This window comes from Erithacus rubecula, assembly GCF_903797595.1.
Source record: "Erithacus rubecula genome assembly, chromosome: 17".
Taxonomy (NCBI): domain Eukaryota; kingdom Metazoa; phylum Chordata; class Aves; order Passeriformes; family Muscicapidae; genus Erithacus; species Erithacus rubecula.
The window spans coordinates 13,959,758-13,976,720 of NC_136669.1; the positions used below are offsets into that span (position 1 = coordinate 13,959,758).

The 16,963-nt window shown below is 65.2% G+C and overlaps 1 protein-coding gene and 1 pseudogene across 2 annotated transcripts; both read left to right on the plus strand.

The window, feature by feature from the left end:
- The first annotated feature begins 3,127 nt into the window (after nucleotides 1–3,127).
- Nucleotides 3,128–13,649, plus strand: LOC306809533 (uncharacterized protein). Its single transcript, XM_079321148.1, is given in 16 exon segments — nucleotides 3,128–3,316; nucleotides 5,485–5,524; nucleotides 5,526–6,128; nucleotides 6,130–6,269; nucleotides 6,272–6,445; nucleotides 10,890–11,093; nucleotides 11,615–11,743; nucleotides 11,907–11,988; nucleotides 12,084–12,180; nucleotides 12,183–12,226; nucleotides 12,577–12,637; nucleotides 12,639–12,698; nucleotides 12,775–12,870; nucleotides 12,985–13,081; nucleotides 13,285–13,336; nucleotides 13,441–13,649. Coding segments are annotated over 16 exon segments (2,127 nt in total). The 5' UTR covers nucleotides 3,128–3,213; the 3' UTR covers nucleotides 13,586–13,649.
- A 683-nt stretch (nucleotides 13,650–14,332) lies between these two features.
- Nucleotides 14,333–15,633, plus strand: LOC306809529 (myeloid-associated differentiation marker homolog pseudogene; annotated as a pseudogene). The gene has a single exon. The product of its transcript is annotated as a myeloid-associated differentiation marker homolog pseudogene (transcript).
- The last annotated feature ends 1,330 nt before the right edge of the window (nucleotides 15,634–16,963 follow it).

Sequence of the window (16,963 nt, forward strand, 5' to 3'; positions counted from 1 at the left end):
GTGATGGAGACTTTTTTCCCACAGAGGTGGATTGGAGCATCTCAAATATCCAAGTGCTGGATCTCCAGTGGGGCTGGATGGAGTGGAAATACTCCTGCACCAAGGAGTGCCCTGATTTTGGGAGGATGAGGATGAGGGAGGCTGGACCTGGCTGAAATGCCCTGATTTTGGGAGGATGAAGATGAGGATGAGGGAGGCTGGACCCTGCCCTGATTCCAGAGGCATCCAAACCTCCCCAGCCAGCCAAGCTGTGTGGTGGGAATGGGGGAATTCCCCCTTCACCTTCCTGGAGGATGCAGGTGGGGTGAGGGACCCTCGGAGCTGCCCAGGGATGGGGCAGGCTGGGGCAGGGGCTCGTGGGTCTGCTCCAGGCAGGAGCACGGAGCTTTCCCTTCCCTCCACACCGGGAGAACCCCCCTGGGAGCTGTTCTGAACTGCTCCAAAAATCCCTTAAACGCCCTCACCTCCCTGCCTAAGCTGCTCCCCACCCCTCTAAGCCTCCTCCACCCCTCCCCCGCCCCTTTAAGCTGCCCCAAAGGCTCTGAACGTGCAAAATCCCCTCCCAGCTCCTGCCGTGCCTCCGGATGGCTCCAGATTTGTCCTCTGAACTGCTCCGAGCAGCCCTGAGCTGCAGCAAAGAGCTGGGGAAAGCTCTGACACACCCTGAGCGCTCTGAAACCCCCCAGATTGCTTCAGAGTGCTCAGAGCAGCTCTGGGGCTCCAAAACATCCCCAGAGCTGCTCCTAAACATCCCTGACATTGTCCAAAATGTCCCTGACATACTCTAAACATCCCTGAGCTGCATAAAACATCCCAGAGTTGTCCAAAAACATCCCAAGCTCCTCCAAAACATCCCTGACATGCTCTAAAATGTCCCTGAACTGCTCTAAAACTGTCCTTGAGCTGCCCTAAAGTGTCCCTGAGCTGCTCATAAACCATCCCTGAGCTGTCCTGAGCATCCCTGAGCATCTGGAAATCACATCTGTAGCATTCCCAGCTGCTCTACACCTTCCAAGCAGCTCTAGAGTGCACCAAAAATTTCCCTAAACACCCCTAAAACATTTTTTAAAAAATTCCTCTGAAATCTCAACCTCCAACATCTCAAAGCTGCTCTGGAAATGGGGTAAGTGAATTATTCTGGGGGCATTTCTGTGAAGCTGGGTTGCTTCAAGAAGCTGTACCTTTGAGCAGCACAGGCTCTGGAAGGAAGGAGCTCTGGCCATTACTGAGCCACTTGAGCTGCTCAAACAGCTCTTGTGCTCCTCCAACCAGCCCTGAAAGGCACCAAGATGCTCAAACTGCCTCGAAGTAGCACTTGAAGCCCTCTAAACTCTCCTAAAACTCCTCGAAATAGCTGAAAACGGAGAATAGAAAAGGTCTTGTGGCAGCTCTGAAGCTCTCCAAGCCTCCTCTGTGCAGCTGTGAAACTCCTCGAGTGCCCCAAAAGGCCCTTGAAACCCCTCTGGACCTTCCTCATGTGCCTCTCAACAGGGTTAAAACTTTTTAATAACATCTCTAAACTCAAACTCAAACTAAACCCCCTCTGAATGACATCAGAGGGGCACAGGCAAACCTGAAAAAACTCCAAAGCTTCTCAAAGACTCATAAAAAATTAATCAGAGCTGCTCCAGCTCTTCTGCGCCTCCTCTGAGAAGGGCTCTGAATGGTTTAAAGCCTTTCCAGCTTTTTCAAATTTGCTCCAGAAAACTCCTAAAGTTCTGAAGGTCTTTGCATCCTTCAGAACAGCTCCAGAACTGGTCCCAGCCCAGTTCAGCTCCAGCCCTTCCGCCCAGCTCAGGGCTGAGCACTGGGACAAACCTCGAGTCAGGTCTGGGTCACTCATGGCAGGAAGGACACTGAGGGGCTGGAGAGTGTCCAGGGAAGGGAACGGAGCTGGGGAAGGGGCTGGAGCTCCAGGAGAGGCTGAGGGAGCTGGGAAAGGGGCTCAGCCTGGAGAGAAGGAGGCTCAGGGGGAACCTTCTGGCTCTGCACAACTCCCTGACAGGAGGGGACAGCCAGGGGGATTGGGCTCTGCCCCCAGGGAACAGGGACAGGATGAGAGGGAACAGCCTCAAGTTGCATCAGGTGAGGTTCAGGTTCAATATTGGCAAAATTTCTTCACAGGAAATGTGGTCAGGCACTGGCACAGCTGCCCAGGGCAGTGGTGGGGTCCGGTCCCCACCCTTAGAGGGGTTTAAACATGTGGGCTTGGCACTTGGGGACATGGGTCAGTGGTGGCCTTGGCAGTGCTGGATTGATGATCTCAGAAGACTTTTCCAGCCACAATAAGCCCGTGTTTCTGTGAGCCAGTGGGCACTTCTGAATGCCCCCAAAGCCTAGCCACAACCCAAGCCACTACGATTATGTCCCACATGCCCTGTCCGTGTCCAGCAGGGCTGGGTCCTGCAGGACTCCATGGCAATGTCCCTCTGCCCAGCCATGCAGGAATGGGCTCCAGCCCACCCTGTGTGGAGAAGGGATTCCCAGCTCCCTCCTTCTCCATCTGCTGCCGATCCCGGGCCGGCATGGGATGGGCTTAACCCTTGGCAGCCGGGCTGGGAGGGAGGAGAGCCCCAGCGCTGGGCTAGTGCAGCGCTCAGCATCCCCCGTGTCACCCTGCGGGAGTTGCTGTGGGCAGAGCTCCCGGGGAGTGCAGTCTCCAGGGATGCTCCAGGCGCTCCAGCATGGGTCACAAGCCCTGGCAGGGACACACCGGGGGTTGTGACACCCCAGCAAAGACCCCACACCCAGCCGGGAGACAGCGACAGCAGCTCTGCCTGCTCAACTCCATCTTCCTCCTCTTGCTCCAAGCTGGAAATTCCTGGGTGATGCAGAACTTGGGGAAGACAGCCTGCTTGGAACCCCCTCCCCTGGAGCCTGGCAGGGCCCCCCAGCCTTGCCGGGAGCTCTCCAGCCTGTCCAGGAGCTCCCCGCACTCTCTCTGGACCCCCAGCCTGCCGGGACCCCCAGCCGGGGGCTGCAGCATCCCCAGCGCCCCGGGACGGGGCGGGCGCGGCGGAGCTGCGGGGGCCGGCCCGGGGGAGGCGGGGGGGTCTCGGGCCGGGGGGGGGCGCAGGCAGGACCTCCCCCTCCCCTCCCCTTCCCCTCCCCTCCCCCGGCCGGTCCCCTCCTCCTTCCCCTCCCGCCGAGGGCAGCGGCGCCGTCCCGTCCCGTCCCGGGGCTCGGTGGGCTCGGCTGCGCTGCCCTCTCCGCATGAGGGGGTCCCGGCTGGGCGGCAGCCCCGGCGCCCCCCGTCCCACCATGGCCCGGCTCTCGGTCAAGGACCACCTGGACGGGATCCTCTCCGACTTCGAAGGTGCGGCCGGGGCCGCGGGGCCCCTCCGCGGGGACCCCCTCGGGGCTGGGGGGAACGGGGGGTGTCCCCCCGAGGGCGGATCGCTGCTGCCTGCGCGTCTGGGGGGCCGGGGATGACCCTAAGGGCTGAGCATCGTGGGAGGCTGCAATCCCTCCTCCCGGAGGCTGATTTTGGGGGCGATGCTGCTGCCTGGGCTTTTTGGGGGGGCTGGGGTGCCCTCCCCAAGGGGGGAGCACCGGCTCTGGGTTTCGATCCGGGGGTTTTGCTGGGCTGGGCTGGGGTCTTGGGGTGGGCTGAGCATCGTGGGGGCTGCGCTCCCCACAGGGGTCTGGGTTTGGGGGAGGATGCTGAGCTGGGCATCTTGGGGGGGCCTGGGGGGCTCCCCAAGGTTTCAGCATCGTGGGGGGCTGCGCTCCCCTCCGGGGGCTGGGTTCTGGGGGCGGGGGGTGATGGCCCCGGGGGATGCACATCGGGGGAGCTGCACATCGGGGGGACACAGGACCCCCAGCCCGGGGGGATGCAGTGGGGCTCTCGGCTGTGGGGTGGGCAAGGGGGGCTATCAAGGCTGCAGGGAGCGGGGGAAGGTGTGGGAACCCCCCCCGTGCTCAGAGTGTCCCTGTGCGCGCTCCCGCGTGTGCGCGCTCCCAGCCGCGGGCCGGGGGCTGCGGGGGGGGGCCGGGGCCGGGCCGGGGGCGGGAGGCGAAACCCGACCCGGGGCTGCTGCTGCCCTCGCCGGGGAGGAATGTGTGCACCTACCCCGGGCACCTTAACCCCGCCGCTGCTGGCTGACACTCCGAAACGCCCCCCGAAGACCCACATCCCCCCAAACCCCCGGATGAACCTTCCACTATCCCCCGAGCACCCTGACACCCCTCTAAATCTCTGCCAGCCATTCTCAACATCTCCCCCTTCCCCTCCTGACACCCCACCTTCACCCCCTGCCATTGCCCCCAGCCCCAATCTGTCCTAAACCTCCTGCACCCCCCCTCGCCCTCTGCCACCCCCACCTTGCCCTGCATCCCCTGTCCATCACTCCGGACACATCTGCATGAGGCTGGGTCAGGGGCCAGAGGCAGATTTGGGGTAAAAGGAGGCATTTTGGGCGTGTAACAAAGTAGAGACGTGGAAGTGGGGAGGGGGTCGCCGCCCTGTGACCCCGTGGCCCCCGGCAGCCCGGGCGGTGGGGCAGGGCTGGAGAATTGTCTGCCCTGGGGAGAGCTGTGATCGGCAGCGCCCACAACCCGGCCTCTGACCCCTGCCCTGCCCGGGCACAGGGCACCAGGGAGGGGCCGGGGACGGGACCCTCGGCTCCCCGCTGCCCCCGGCACCAGGCTGAGGAAGAGGAGGGTGGAGGGCGGGCTGGGTGCCGGGGCAGGCTGGCACACGTGGCTGTGGCCGCCCCCACGGAGCCCCGGGGGACGCAGCCGCTTGGTAGCGAGGCCGAGGGAGCTCCGGGAAGCCCGGGCCCGCCGCGCTCTCCCGCCTGCCGGCACCGAGCGGAGCCCCCGGGGCAGCGCCGGCGGATCGCAGCTCATTGGAGCCTCCTGCGGGGCTGGGGGAAGGAGGGGCGGCTGCACCGTGGGGCTTCACGGGGGTCTCACCGTGTGTGACACACGGTCCCCAAGCCGCTGCCAAGCGCTGGAGGTGGTGCCAGCAGGAGCTTTGCTCCCTGGAGAGCCGAGACGTCCGTGTGGGGGCACGTTGGCACCCAGGGCTGTGCCGCGGGCTCGTGGCCGCTGTGGAGCCGCGTGGGAGGCGCAGCAGCAGCCACCAGAACGGGCTGTGACAGTCCCTGAGCCTGGCGACAGCGCTGGCCCGCCTGCCACCGGTGGGCTCCAGGGTTAAGGCCCGGGAAAGGGCAGGAATCCTTCCCGGCGGCTGCCTGCAGGGATGCAGGGGGAGAGGGTCAGCCGGGGATCCGGTTACTCGGCCGGATCCCTTTCAAGAGGAATAAAGCGGGCAGTGTGCTGCGAGGGGAGCCGGCGGCAGCGGCCGGATAAAGCGGGGACAATGATAAAACCCGCGGGGACAGCGGGGAGGAGCTGGCGCCGGGCTGGGGTGCTGGATGGGACGGGCTCACAAGCAGCGGGCACCTCAGGGTGATGGGGCTGGCGAGGGGACATGTGCCATCGGGTACCACTCTCACGCCACCATCTCTGTGTTCCCAGCGCTCAAGAAGTCATTCGAGGCAGAAGATGGGGACGAGGCACTCGGCTCCCCGCTTGTCCCCAGGCACTGGCGAGAGCCACCACGCACTGCAGCCCGGCCGCCCGCCCCGCTCGGGCGGCGGCTCCGGCCCTAGCCCGGTGCCCAGCCCCGTGCTGCGGGCCCGGCTCGGCACCACCGGCACCGGCATCGCCCGCGCCGCCTCCTTCCAGAGCCGCCAGGCCTTGGCCGCGGGGCCGGGCAGTGACGGGGAGAGCCAGCGCAGCTCCTCCTCCAGCCTGGAGAGCCCCGCGCCCGCCGGGCCCCCCCAGCCACCGAGCAGCCCCCCGGCCGCCAGCCCAGGCTTGAAGAAGGTCCCGTCGCACGGCAGCGTCTTCCCGGTGGAGCTGGATCATCCTCTCCGCGGGGCCGCCGCCAGCCACGGCTCTCTGCCGGCGCTGGACCTGCACATCGCCGAGGAACCGGGCCTGGGGACGCCGTGGGGCACCCCGAGTTCTGCACCCCCGCCTCGCACCCACCAGCCTTCCTTCTCATCCTCTTCCTCCTCCCTGCCCCCATCCGATGGCACAGAGACAGCCCCGGGCTGCCCCCCGCTCCCCGGGCGGCCGGGGGGGTGGGACATGGCCCCCCGCACGGTGTCCCGGGTTGCTCACCCTCAGCGCCAGCCCCAGCCCGTCCCGCCGGCCCCCTGCTCAGCCCTGGGGACAGGGACAGGGGCAGGCAGCCCCGGCCGAGGGCAGGCCCGAGGGGCTGAACACCGCTGCCAGCCCCCAAGCCGCCACCTTCAGGCTGTGTCGCAGCCGCAGACGGTGCAAGTGAGCTCCCAGCCCGCCTTCCTCGGGGGGCTGGTGCTGGTGCCGGCCCTGGGGACCCCTCCCAGCCTGATGGCACCACGGGGACCCTGCGTGGTGGCAGCGGCTCCCGGCGAGGCTGCGGACGGCAGCGGGACAGCGGTAACGCACGGTAGGACTTGTCTTGTCCTCGTCCCTTCTCTCCCCCTCGGTTGCCAAAACGCTGATGCCGGGAGGGGTGTGCGGTGACAGTGGCTTTGGGGACAGCAGCCCCCCCAGCTCGCTGCTCCCCGTGTCGGGGCGCCTTGGCTGCGGGAGGCTGAGGGAGCGGAGCGCGGGGCTGGCAGCGCTGCTGGCCCGCCGGCCCCGCGGTGCCTGGCGCTCCGCCCCGCGCTAATCGTTCTTCCGGCGCTGGAGACAGGTCGGGACTCATGAGCCGCATCGCGCCGGGCCCCGCGCGTGCCGCCTATCGCCGCGATCTTGTCCCGCGTCCAGCGCTTTCTTCCCCTCTCATCCCTCCTTGCTTGGCACGGGGCTGGATCCTGTTCCTCCCTCGCCGTGGGGCGCGGGAGGTGGCGGGGCGCCAAGGTGCGCCGAGTGCCGCGGGGAGCGGTGCCCGGCTCCCCGGCACGGCTGCAGGGTGGGCACTGCCGAGCCCGTGAGGGGCAGGGGAGGGGTAGCCAAGTATCCTCCTTCTCAGCGGCTGCTCCAGGAGGGCCGGAGGGCGCCGGGATGGCCGGACACGGTTGGGTGCTTGGGGCTCCTTGCCCGTCTCGCTGGGCTGTCGTGGAGCCGCCGTCGCCGGGCCCTAAGTACTGACGGCGAAGGCATCCTACATCTGCTCCGGGCCGCGGTGAATCATCCCCCAGCAATGCCCGTGGCCGTGCTGCCCAGCCAGCCCGGCTGCCCCGCTGCCCGCGGCTCCCCGGGCGAGGGATGGGGCTGGGTACAAGCCGAGGTCATGAGGACACGGGGGAGCAGAGCCTGAGGCTGAGCCAGAGAGATGGGGACACTTGAGAGACAGTACTCAGGGCTGAGGCAGGTGATACGGTGTTCAGGGCTGAGTCAGGAGTGATGGGGATACAAAGGGACAGCAGTTAGGGCAGCACCAAGGTGACAGGGACATGGGGACGTGGTACTTGGGTGATGGGGGCACAAAGGGAAGGTGCTCAGGGCTGGAACAAGGTGCTCAAGGCCAAGCTGTGGTGATGCCGTGGGGTCATGGGGACACGGTGCTTGGGGCCAAGCCAAGGTCACAGGGAGGCAAGAGACAGTGCTCAGGGCTGTGACAGGGACACAAGGGCAAGCTGGAGAGACGGGGAAATGGGGACACGGAGCTCGGGATGCAGCCGGGTGACGAGGGGACAGTGCACAGGACAGAGCCGCGTTGGTGGCCGGCAGCCGAGTGCGGCATGCCCGGGCTGGGGGGACAATGAGCCAGCGAGCAGCGGGTGGCCCTGCCCTGCAGATGGCCCGGGAGTGGCAGGGGCTGGCAGCCACTGCTCGGGCACAGCGGTTTCTCTGCCAGGAAGAGATGGGAACGTGCTGTTTCCTCTCGCGGGAGGCCCCCCGGCCCCCAGCCGCTGACACCCGCGGGTGGCCTCGGGGTGCCGTGGCGCGGTGGGTCCCACGCCCCGTAGGAGGAAGCTCCGAGTGAGCCGCCGGCCGCCGCATTTCACTTCCACGCCGGGTCGCCCACGCAGGGCCCGGGGCGAGGAGGAGGAGCGGAGGAGGAGCCGTGGGCCGCAGCCGCCCTCTGCCTTGCCCCAGGAGCCATTTGGCCGTGGTGACCAGCTCTCGGTGGCAGCAGCCCCGGCTCCGGCCGGCTCGCCCAGGTAGGGATGGCGTGGTGGCAGCGGGCAGGGCGGTGTGCGGGCAGGGGGTGCTGCCTCCGGGGCTGGGTAACTGTCCCCTGTCCCCGGCAGTGCTGCAGGCGCAGGGTTTCACTCGATGGTTCACTTCTGCTTCTGCTCCCCGATGCTCCCCAGCCACCCCTACCCTGTCCCATGGCTCCCACGGCCAGACAGGCTGGCTGGCTCCGAGTCCGGCTGCAGATGGGGACTGTCACCACTGTCCCCTTAGGTCGTGTTTGGCACTGGGAGAGGCACTGGTGTTTTTGGGTCAGATCAGCTGGGCAGGTAGAGCTGTTTGGGTGCATCCCCAAAACCTGCATCCCTTTTCCAGAGGGGTCAGCTCCCTTGTTCTGGACCCAGAGCCAGGCTCTCCCCATCCCATGCCCGGCTGCTCGGTTTGGAGCAGTGCTGAGCAGCCGGACAGGGAGCTCCTGTCCCAGCTCATCCTCTCCCAGCACCTCCACCCTTGAAGCTTTATTACAGGCTTCTCGGGGAACTGGCCAATTAACCCTGCATCGGTAATTAAATCCATGGAGGAGACCACGGACCGGGATTACTTGTCCCTGTCTGGAAAATAAGAGCATCCGTGATGAGTCCTGGAACAGGTCTGGCTGCAGGAGCCATTTGCCCCGGAGCTCCGTGGGGATGCCAAAGAGCTTCACGTGGCCACCCGGCTCCTGGCCATTACCAGCGGGGCTTTTTGGCACTGAGGGCAGGGACGGGGGGGTCGGAGCCGTGGGGGAGGCAGCGATGGGTGCAGCACCCAGTGTCACCCCGGACACCTCTGGCTGTGGGTGTTTCCTTTGCGTTGCCTGCGTGGGGGCTGCACCTAGGGAGCTGGGGGGTGCAATCTCCAAATCCCCCCTGCTCCTGCCTGCAGTGCCCAGCCCCCCTGGGTGGCTCCAGCAGGTGCACGGCTTGGTTCTGGATCTGTCCTGGCAACCGCTAAGGCTGGCAGGGACTGGGAAGGGAGGCAGGGTGGGGTACGGGGGGCCGATGTCTCCTAGGGAGGAGGGCTGCAATAGTTGGGGTCTTCTCCCTTATGGGCACCTCCCACCGCACGTCCCTGCCAGCTGTGGAGCACCCTGTTGGGATGGACGGTGCCGGGTGGGCGGATCCCCGGCGGAAGTGGCACCCTGCCCTCCCCCGGCCCCCCCAGCCGAGTGTCACCGCTGTCATCAGGAACTCCGCGGCTATTTCATCACTTCCGAGGAACATCCCGAGCCAGGGGGCGCAGAGGGAGCTGGACACGCGGCAACTGCGTCCCCAAGCCTGCCATCACTTCTGGCACCCAGTGGGCGCAGGGTGCTGGGTGCCGGGATGCCGTGCTATGGCAATGGGGATGCTCATCTCCATAATCCCCTGGTAACCCCGGGCTGGCAGCAGGCCAGCCCCTGCCCGCATGTCCCCTGGCTGGCGTGGGCACATGGAACACGGTGTCAGCAGGTCCCTCACAGCCTGGGCCATCGGCAAGCTGCCGCTGCAGCCTCGCCGGTGCCAAGCGCCGGCCTGGCACATCCGGGGGAGGCTGCGGCGTGGGGGGACGCAAGCGCCGTGGGGCACTGCGGCAGTGGGGCGGGGTGGCTCCCCCCACAAGGACGAGGGGCTACCACCCCTTGTCCCCACCCCGCCGTGCCGCGTCTGGGCACAGGTGCTGCTGGGGAGGGCGGGGGGCACAGGCGCAGGGTGGTCCCCGGTGCCTGTGGGTGCAGTGGGGGTCGTACCTACAGCAAGTACACCCACTCGCATTCAGTGCCATCGCAGCCACTCACGGGGGTGATGGGGACAAAGTGAGGAGTGGGGGTGTCCTGTACCGTGAGAGGGGTCCCCATGCGGTGCTGGCCTGGCTGGGAGGCTGAGCAGTGCCATGCGCTGGGTGGGCACAGCCGGCTTGGCACAGCCCTCCCCGCCCACCAGTCAATCGGCAAACTTGGCTGCGGTGGGGAGGGGGCTGGCGGGGGGGCGGGTTATTGCCATGCTGGTCATGCGTGGGAGCCGCAGCCTCGGCGGAGCCGGGGTTGGTGCCAGCGGGGAATCTGGCGGAGGGAAGGGGCCGGCCTGCGGCGCCGCCGAGAGATGGGGGCGCGGATGGCGCCCAGGGGATCCCCCCGCCCGTAGCGGGGTGCTGAGCGAGGGCAACCGCGGCGCCGAGGTAGGAGCTGAACAATGGCCGTGCTGGGAAGCAGAAGGAGGAGGAGGAGGAAAGGGATTTGGGGCTGCCGCACAAAGGGCTGGGGCGGGCACAGCGCTCCGCTGCCCGCCGGGCTGGGACACGCTCCGGGCACGGTCCGGGCAAACTCCGTGTGTCCCGTAGGGCTCGGGGTTGTGCCCCCGGTGCCCCTCGCCCAACAGTGCTCAGTGCCTGGGTACAGAGTGGGTGCATTGGGGGGTGGCACTGTCCCCCCCGGGTGTGCCGGGTCGGAGCGGGGCTTGCAGGAGGTGGCCTGGCCTGGGTGACCTGTGGGCTGGGCAGAGGCTGCTGGCCGTGCCCGCCGTGCCCGATGGCCGCAGAGCAGCCGGTGCCATGGTGGGGGTCCGGCGGCACGGGCGCCCCAAGATGCTCCTGGCACCTCCTCGGAGCATTCTGCGCGGCGGGGGAGCGGCGTGCCCCGCGTTGCCATGCCGAGCCTCACCGGCTCGCAGGAATGTGCCGGGGGCTGCGTGCCCGCCGGCACGGCCGCTGCCCGGGCAACGCGGGGTGGGCACCGAGGGGTGGGCACCGAGGGATCCAGGCTCACCGCCTGTGCCCACCCCGCGGTGCAGGGAGCAGCCTGGAGCCCGAGGAGCGCAGCATGGAGCCGCCGGCCGTGCCGGAGGAGGAGGAGGAGGAGGGGGCGGTGCCCCTCTCCATGGCGCCCGGCCCCGTGGGATGCCAGCTCTTTGGATACGTGGGAATCGAAGCTGTGCTCGACCAGATGAAAATCAAAACCATGAAGACAGGCTTTGAGTTTAACATCATGGTTGTGGGTGAGCGCCGGGCGTGGGGTTTGCACCTGGTTGGGGTGGGATACTGGCTCCGATTCCACCATGTCCAGGGGAAATCATGCTTTTAAGGGATTTTAAGGAAATTTAAGTGATGTAAACTGATTTAAGTAGCAAACAATTGAAATGGAGTAATATCCCATACCCAATAGCTTAGTAATGCTGATAGGTAAGTTCATTCCAACCTCTGAGATGCTCCCAAATGAGATTCAGGGACTGTTGCCTTGGGGAATAAATTTTGGAAGATAAACCAGACTAGCCCCATCTGGGACCCTCCCAGATGTGTACCAGGGGTTATGACCTCGGGGAGAAAATTTGTTCCTGGGATAAAATGGACTGTCCCAACCTCTGGGATGCTCCCAAGTGGATACCAAGGGGCTACTGCCTTGGGGAAGAAATTTATTTGGGGATAAACCAGAGTCATCCCAACCTCTGGGTTGCTCCCACGTGGATATCAAGATGTTACTGCCCTGGGGGACAAACCAGAGCTGCCGGTGTTCCCTCAGGGCAGAGCGGGCTGGGGAAGTCCACCATGGTGAACACCCTCTTCAAGTCCAAGGTGAGCCGCAAATCGTCCCAGCCCGGCCAGGAGGAGCGGATTCCCAAAACAGTGCAGCTCCAGTCCATCACCCACGGTAAGGTCACCACCATGGGCTTGTGTCCCATAGCCCTTGGGAGAACCAGGGCACTGGGGTGGGGGTCTAAAGCTGCATTCACAGCCTCAAAACATAGCCCATGGCTGGTCCCCTGTTTTTGCCCAATGCTCCCTCCCCCCTGACTCACCTCTCTGCCCTGCAGTCATTGAGGAGAAGGGGGTGAAGATGAAGCTGACAGTGACTGACACACCAGGGTTTGGGGACCAGATCAACAATGAGAACTGGTAGGACACAAGGGAGTTCAGGAGCCCAGCTCTGTGGGTAGCAGTTTGGGGTAGAGGCTGAGCTCAGGTGCTGTCCCTCAACTTCTCATCCTTAGCTGGGACCCCATAATCAAATACATCAACGAGCAGTACGAGAGGTACCTGCGGGAGGAGATCCTCATCACCCGCAAGAGGAAGATCCCGGACACTCGGGGTCCCATGGATGTGTCCTCGACTTTGTCCCCCCCACAGGTCACTGGTGAGTCCCCACTCACAGAACCAGGTGATGGGGTCACTCTGGGGTGATTGTGTCACCCTGGGATGATGGTGGTGGGGTCACTCTGAGGTCATGATGGTGGAAATGGGGTGGTAATTGTGGGGTGACCCTGAGATGATGATGGTGGAGGCACCTCAGGGTGACTGCAGTGGTAGTGGTGGGGTCACACCCTGGTGACAGTGGTGGGGATGGTTGTGTCACCCTGGGATGATGATGGTGAGGTCACCCCAGGGTGACAGAGACAGGGTATCAACCTGGGGTGGTAGTGGGGAAGGTCACCCCGCAGTGAACAGAGGTGGGGAACACCCTGGAGTGACAGCAGTCCTTGTCAGGCTGCGCCAGCCGCTGGACCTGGAGTTCATGCGGCGGCTCAGCAAGATCGTCAATGTGGTGGCCGGTGATCGCCAAGCTGACACGCTCAACCCTGGAGGAACGGGCAGAATTCAAGCAGAGGGTGAGGACAGGTCCCCAAGGGCTCCTGGGCTGCCCCGTGTCCCCCCCAGCCCCAGCTCAAGCCCTGTATCCCACAGATCCAGGAGAACCTGAAGACCCACGCCATCAGCGTGTACCCGCAGGAGGACTTTGACCAGGATCCCGAAGACAGGGCACTGAACGACAGGATTCGTGTGAGTGCTGGGATGTAGGGGCAGTCCTGGGGAGCAGGGTGGGGGACAGGGACTCTGGGGAGCCCATCAGGTAGCCTGAGGACTCTGGGGTGAGCACAGCCTGTGTGCCGGCAGGAGAAGATTCCCTTTGCCGTGGTGGGGGCAGACCAGGAGCACCAGGTGAACGGCAAACGTGTGCTGGGCCGCAAGACCAAGTGGGGCATCATTGAAGGTGAGCAGAGCCCCTCACATCCCCAGCCCTCTGCAGGCACAGGAGCAGCACCCAGAGGTGTGTCCTTGCCTGGGTGGGTGCCCAGCTGTGGCACGGGGCTGTGCTGTGCTCTGGTGCTACCCAGAGCGTGCCAGGATGTGCTGCCCAGGCATCCCAGCACCACTGAGCCCTCGTGCCAACCCTGCCCCTGCCTTGCTTTGCAGTGGAGAACCCAGTACACTGCGAGTTCCCCCTCCTGCGGGACCTGCTGATCCGGTGAGCCGGGGACAGGGTAGGGAGTGCTGGAACCCCAAGGGGTCACAGCAGGGTGGGAGGGGACAGTGACATGATGCCCTTCCTCCCCCTGCCACCCTGGGCAGGTCACACCTGCAGGACCTGAAGGACATCACCCACAACGTCCACTACGAAAGTTACCGTGTGCGGCGGCTGAACGAGAGCAACCAGCTGGGGCTGAGCCCCCTCAATGGGCTACCAGGCAAGGGCGAGGCCAGCAGCCACCTCTGAGTCACCTTGTGCCCCCCAGACCACCACTGAACCCCATGGCAGTGCCCACCTTGCCCTCAGTGGCTGTGCCTGCCTGGGGTGAAGAGCCCCCCCCAAGGAGTGCCCAGCTGCCCTGACATGGGTCCCTCATCCCCAAGCTCTGCCATGGCAGACCCCCGGACCTTGTGTGACATTAAAGGTTAATCCAGAGCCTTCAGCCTTCACCCTCCTGCTGGACTCCCAACTTTTGATGTGCCACCACCCTGCTGTGCTGCTGTGGCTGCTGGGCACCCGCAGGCACGCTGCGGAAGTGGGTGGGGTGTGACCGGGGTGCAGATGCCCTGCCCATGGTCACCTCACCCGCCCTGCCCAGGGAGGCAGCTGGCACAGCTGGACTTTGAGCCGCTTATCAAGCGGTGGAGGTGCCAGGAGGGGAACGGAGGTGCCGGAAGGGTGTGGAGATGTCGCCTGCAAGGGTGTGAAGGGGCTACACCCAGCTGTGGCACCCCCCCCAGTCAGGAGCCCTGTACTGGGTGCAGCCCCTAAACCCCTCAGGGGGACCCGGTGGGCTCTGCCCCACTGGCTTGCCAAGGAATCGAGGTGGTGCCCCCGGTACTCTCGGGGTGCATGAAAGGCCCTTTTGTACCTCGTGCCGTGGGCAGGGCTGGGGCTCGCTGCCAGGACGGTGGCACACGGTGGCCTCCTGCCCGCCCCGGCCCCGCCGCGGGGCTCCGCGTCCCCGCCCTTTGCCCAGCCCCGCGTTAATGATCCACCCGCCCCCAGGAGCCGCCCGCCGTGGTGGCAGCGCCAGCAGAGCCGGGGGTCTCGGCCCGAGCGGCTCGGGGGGGCTGGCGGCTCCCTGCCCTGCGCCCCACCCCTGTTCCCCCCGCGCCAGATAAGAGTGGCCGCGGCAGCGCGCACCGCCCAGCGCGGCGCGGGCACGCAGCGGCCGCACCATGCCCGTGGCCAAGCACCAACCTGCGCGCCCTCACCTCCTGGGTGGGCATCGCCCGCCTCTCGGCCGTCGTGCTGTCCTGCCTCGCCTTCAGCTTGGTGGCCTCCACCGGGAAATTCGGGGGTCCCTACGGGACGTGGTGCATGTTCAGCTGGTGCTTCTGCTTCGCCGTGACGCTGCTGGTGCTGCTGCTGGAGCTGCTGGAGCTCTACCCGCTGCTGCCTCTCTCCTGGGATGACTTCACCGCGGCGTTTTCCCATGCTGGCGACTCTGATGGTCTTCACCTCCTCGGTGGTCTACCCTGCCACCTTCATCAGCAGCCCCTGCAACACCAAACGTGTGTGCCCGGCAGGCCGTGGCCACCACTGCCTCCTGCCTCTGCTTCCTCGCCTACGCCGTCGAGGTGTCGCTGACCCGCGCCAGGCCAGGGGACATCAGCAGCTTCCTCTCCACCGTACCTGGGCTCCTCAAGGTCCTTTGAAGCCTACGTGGCTTTGCCTGATCTTCTCCTTGCTGGATGCATACAGTGGAGAACCTGGCCTGATGTGGTGTGTGGCCGTCTACTCCCTCTGCTTCATCTCACCCTCCTCATCATCATCTTCACCGTTGGCCGCTGCCTCACCTACATTCCCTGCCCTCTGGAGAAGGTACTGGTGGGGTACAACTTCGTGGCCATGCTTGATGTACCCTCACTGCCACCATCCTCTGGGCCCTCTCTACAGCTTCCGGGGCAGAGCCGCCCCAATCCCTGCGGCCCGAGCTGCCCATGGAACAAGCACCTGGGCATCACCTTCCTCACCATCTTCAACCTCATTGCCTACTTGGTGGACTTGGTCTACTCCACCAGGATGGTGTTTTTCAGGGCACCTCCCTAAGGGTTAGGGGCGGGTGAGGGGTGGTGGGACGCGGCTGGGTGCCGGTGGCAGTGCCGGCGGAGCTGAGGAAGAGGCTAGATGCCTCGGAAAGCTCCTTGTCCCCGTGCTGGAGCAGGGAGCAGGGGGTGCCCCCGGGGGCGTGCTCAGCCCCAGGCCCCACAGGCTGCACAGACAGGGGGCTGGAGGGGCCTCAAGGGGCTCCTGAAACCTCAGAGCTTGAGGCGGCTTTGAGATTAAACTGGGTCGTTTTTCACTCGTTTCTGCCTCCTCTTTCTTCCCCTTCCCAACCTTCTGCAGGATCCCTGCTGGGAGGTGAAAAACTGGGGGGCACCATTGGCACTGGGAGCTATGGGTGACTTTGGGGGGCACCAGCAGCACTGTGGGGGCACCAGACTCCAGAAAATCCTTTCTGCTCCTTGTTGACTCAGCACTGGAGTGAAGCAGGGCATGACCAGGAAAAGCCCAACCCGATGCCTTTTTCTTGGCACCTGCACAGGGCCTTGCCAAACAGGTTCAGGAGGAATGCAGCTGTTAGGGGGGCTAAGAGCCCGCCAGGTACTTGTCACCAGCATGGCCAGGTCCTTGTCACTACCACAGTCACTGCAGTGGGAGGCCTGCTGGGCTTGGCCCCAGGCACGTGGGCTGGAGTCCCCCTTTGGGAGCTGCTGTGGTGTCCCCTCCCTGGGGGAAAATGAGCAGGGGGGGTGGCTGCTGTCCAGTGCCACCAGAGCTGGGGGTGCTGGCACACATCATGGGGGGACAGTGACACCTCAGGCTGGCATGTGGGGAGGAGGCAGCAGTGCAGGGCAGGCAGGAGAAGGTGTGCCTGCGGGCAGAGCTCCTGGCACCACGCTCCCGGATGTGGGATGGGTGCCCGTGGGGCACCCTGGCAGGTTTTGGGGCCACTGTCCCCATGCTGTTACTTCTGCCACTGTTTGTCCTGGCCACAGCCTGGGGCCATCCCTGCTGCCTTGGGGCTGCCAGGGGTATATTGGGGCCCATCACCACTGCCCTGGGGCTCACAGGGTGACACACACTGGGGTCCCCACCACCAGGAGATGGCACAGACTGGCAATCATAAAAGAGCCAACAGGTGCCCCATTGCCTGGACAGGTGGGACTTCTGTGGCCAGTGCCAGTGTCACTGCAGTGCCAGTGATGGCAGCACCGCAGGTGTTGGTGGCCTGGTGGGTGTCCTCTTTGCCCAATCCCTGTCCCCACAGTGGCCATCACCCTGGCACTGATGGACTACTCCCCTGCACCCCAGGCAGCAGGGCTGGAGGGAAGGCAGAATTTTGGGAGGAAATAACAGGAAAATGACAGTGGTGAGGCACAGCCCAGTACAGCACCAGAGCACTGGGTATTGCCAGTGCCCAGGGTGATGGAAATTAGCGGAGGATGGAGGACAGAAGGCACAGGGAGTGACAGCGGTGTCACTGGTGTGGCTGTGGATGACACGTGGGCAGTGCCAGCACCTGGGGTGCACTGAGACCAGGGGACAGAGGGGACAGGGGCCAGGAGGGCAGCGGGGTGCAGGTGAGTGGCTGGAGGAGCTTTGGGGCTTCCCGGG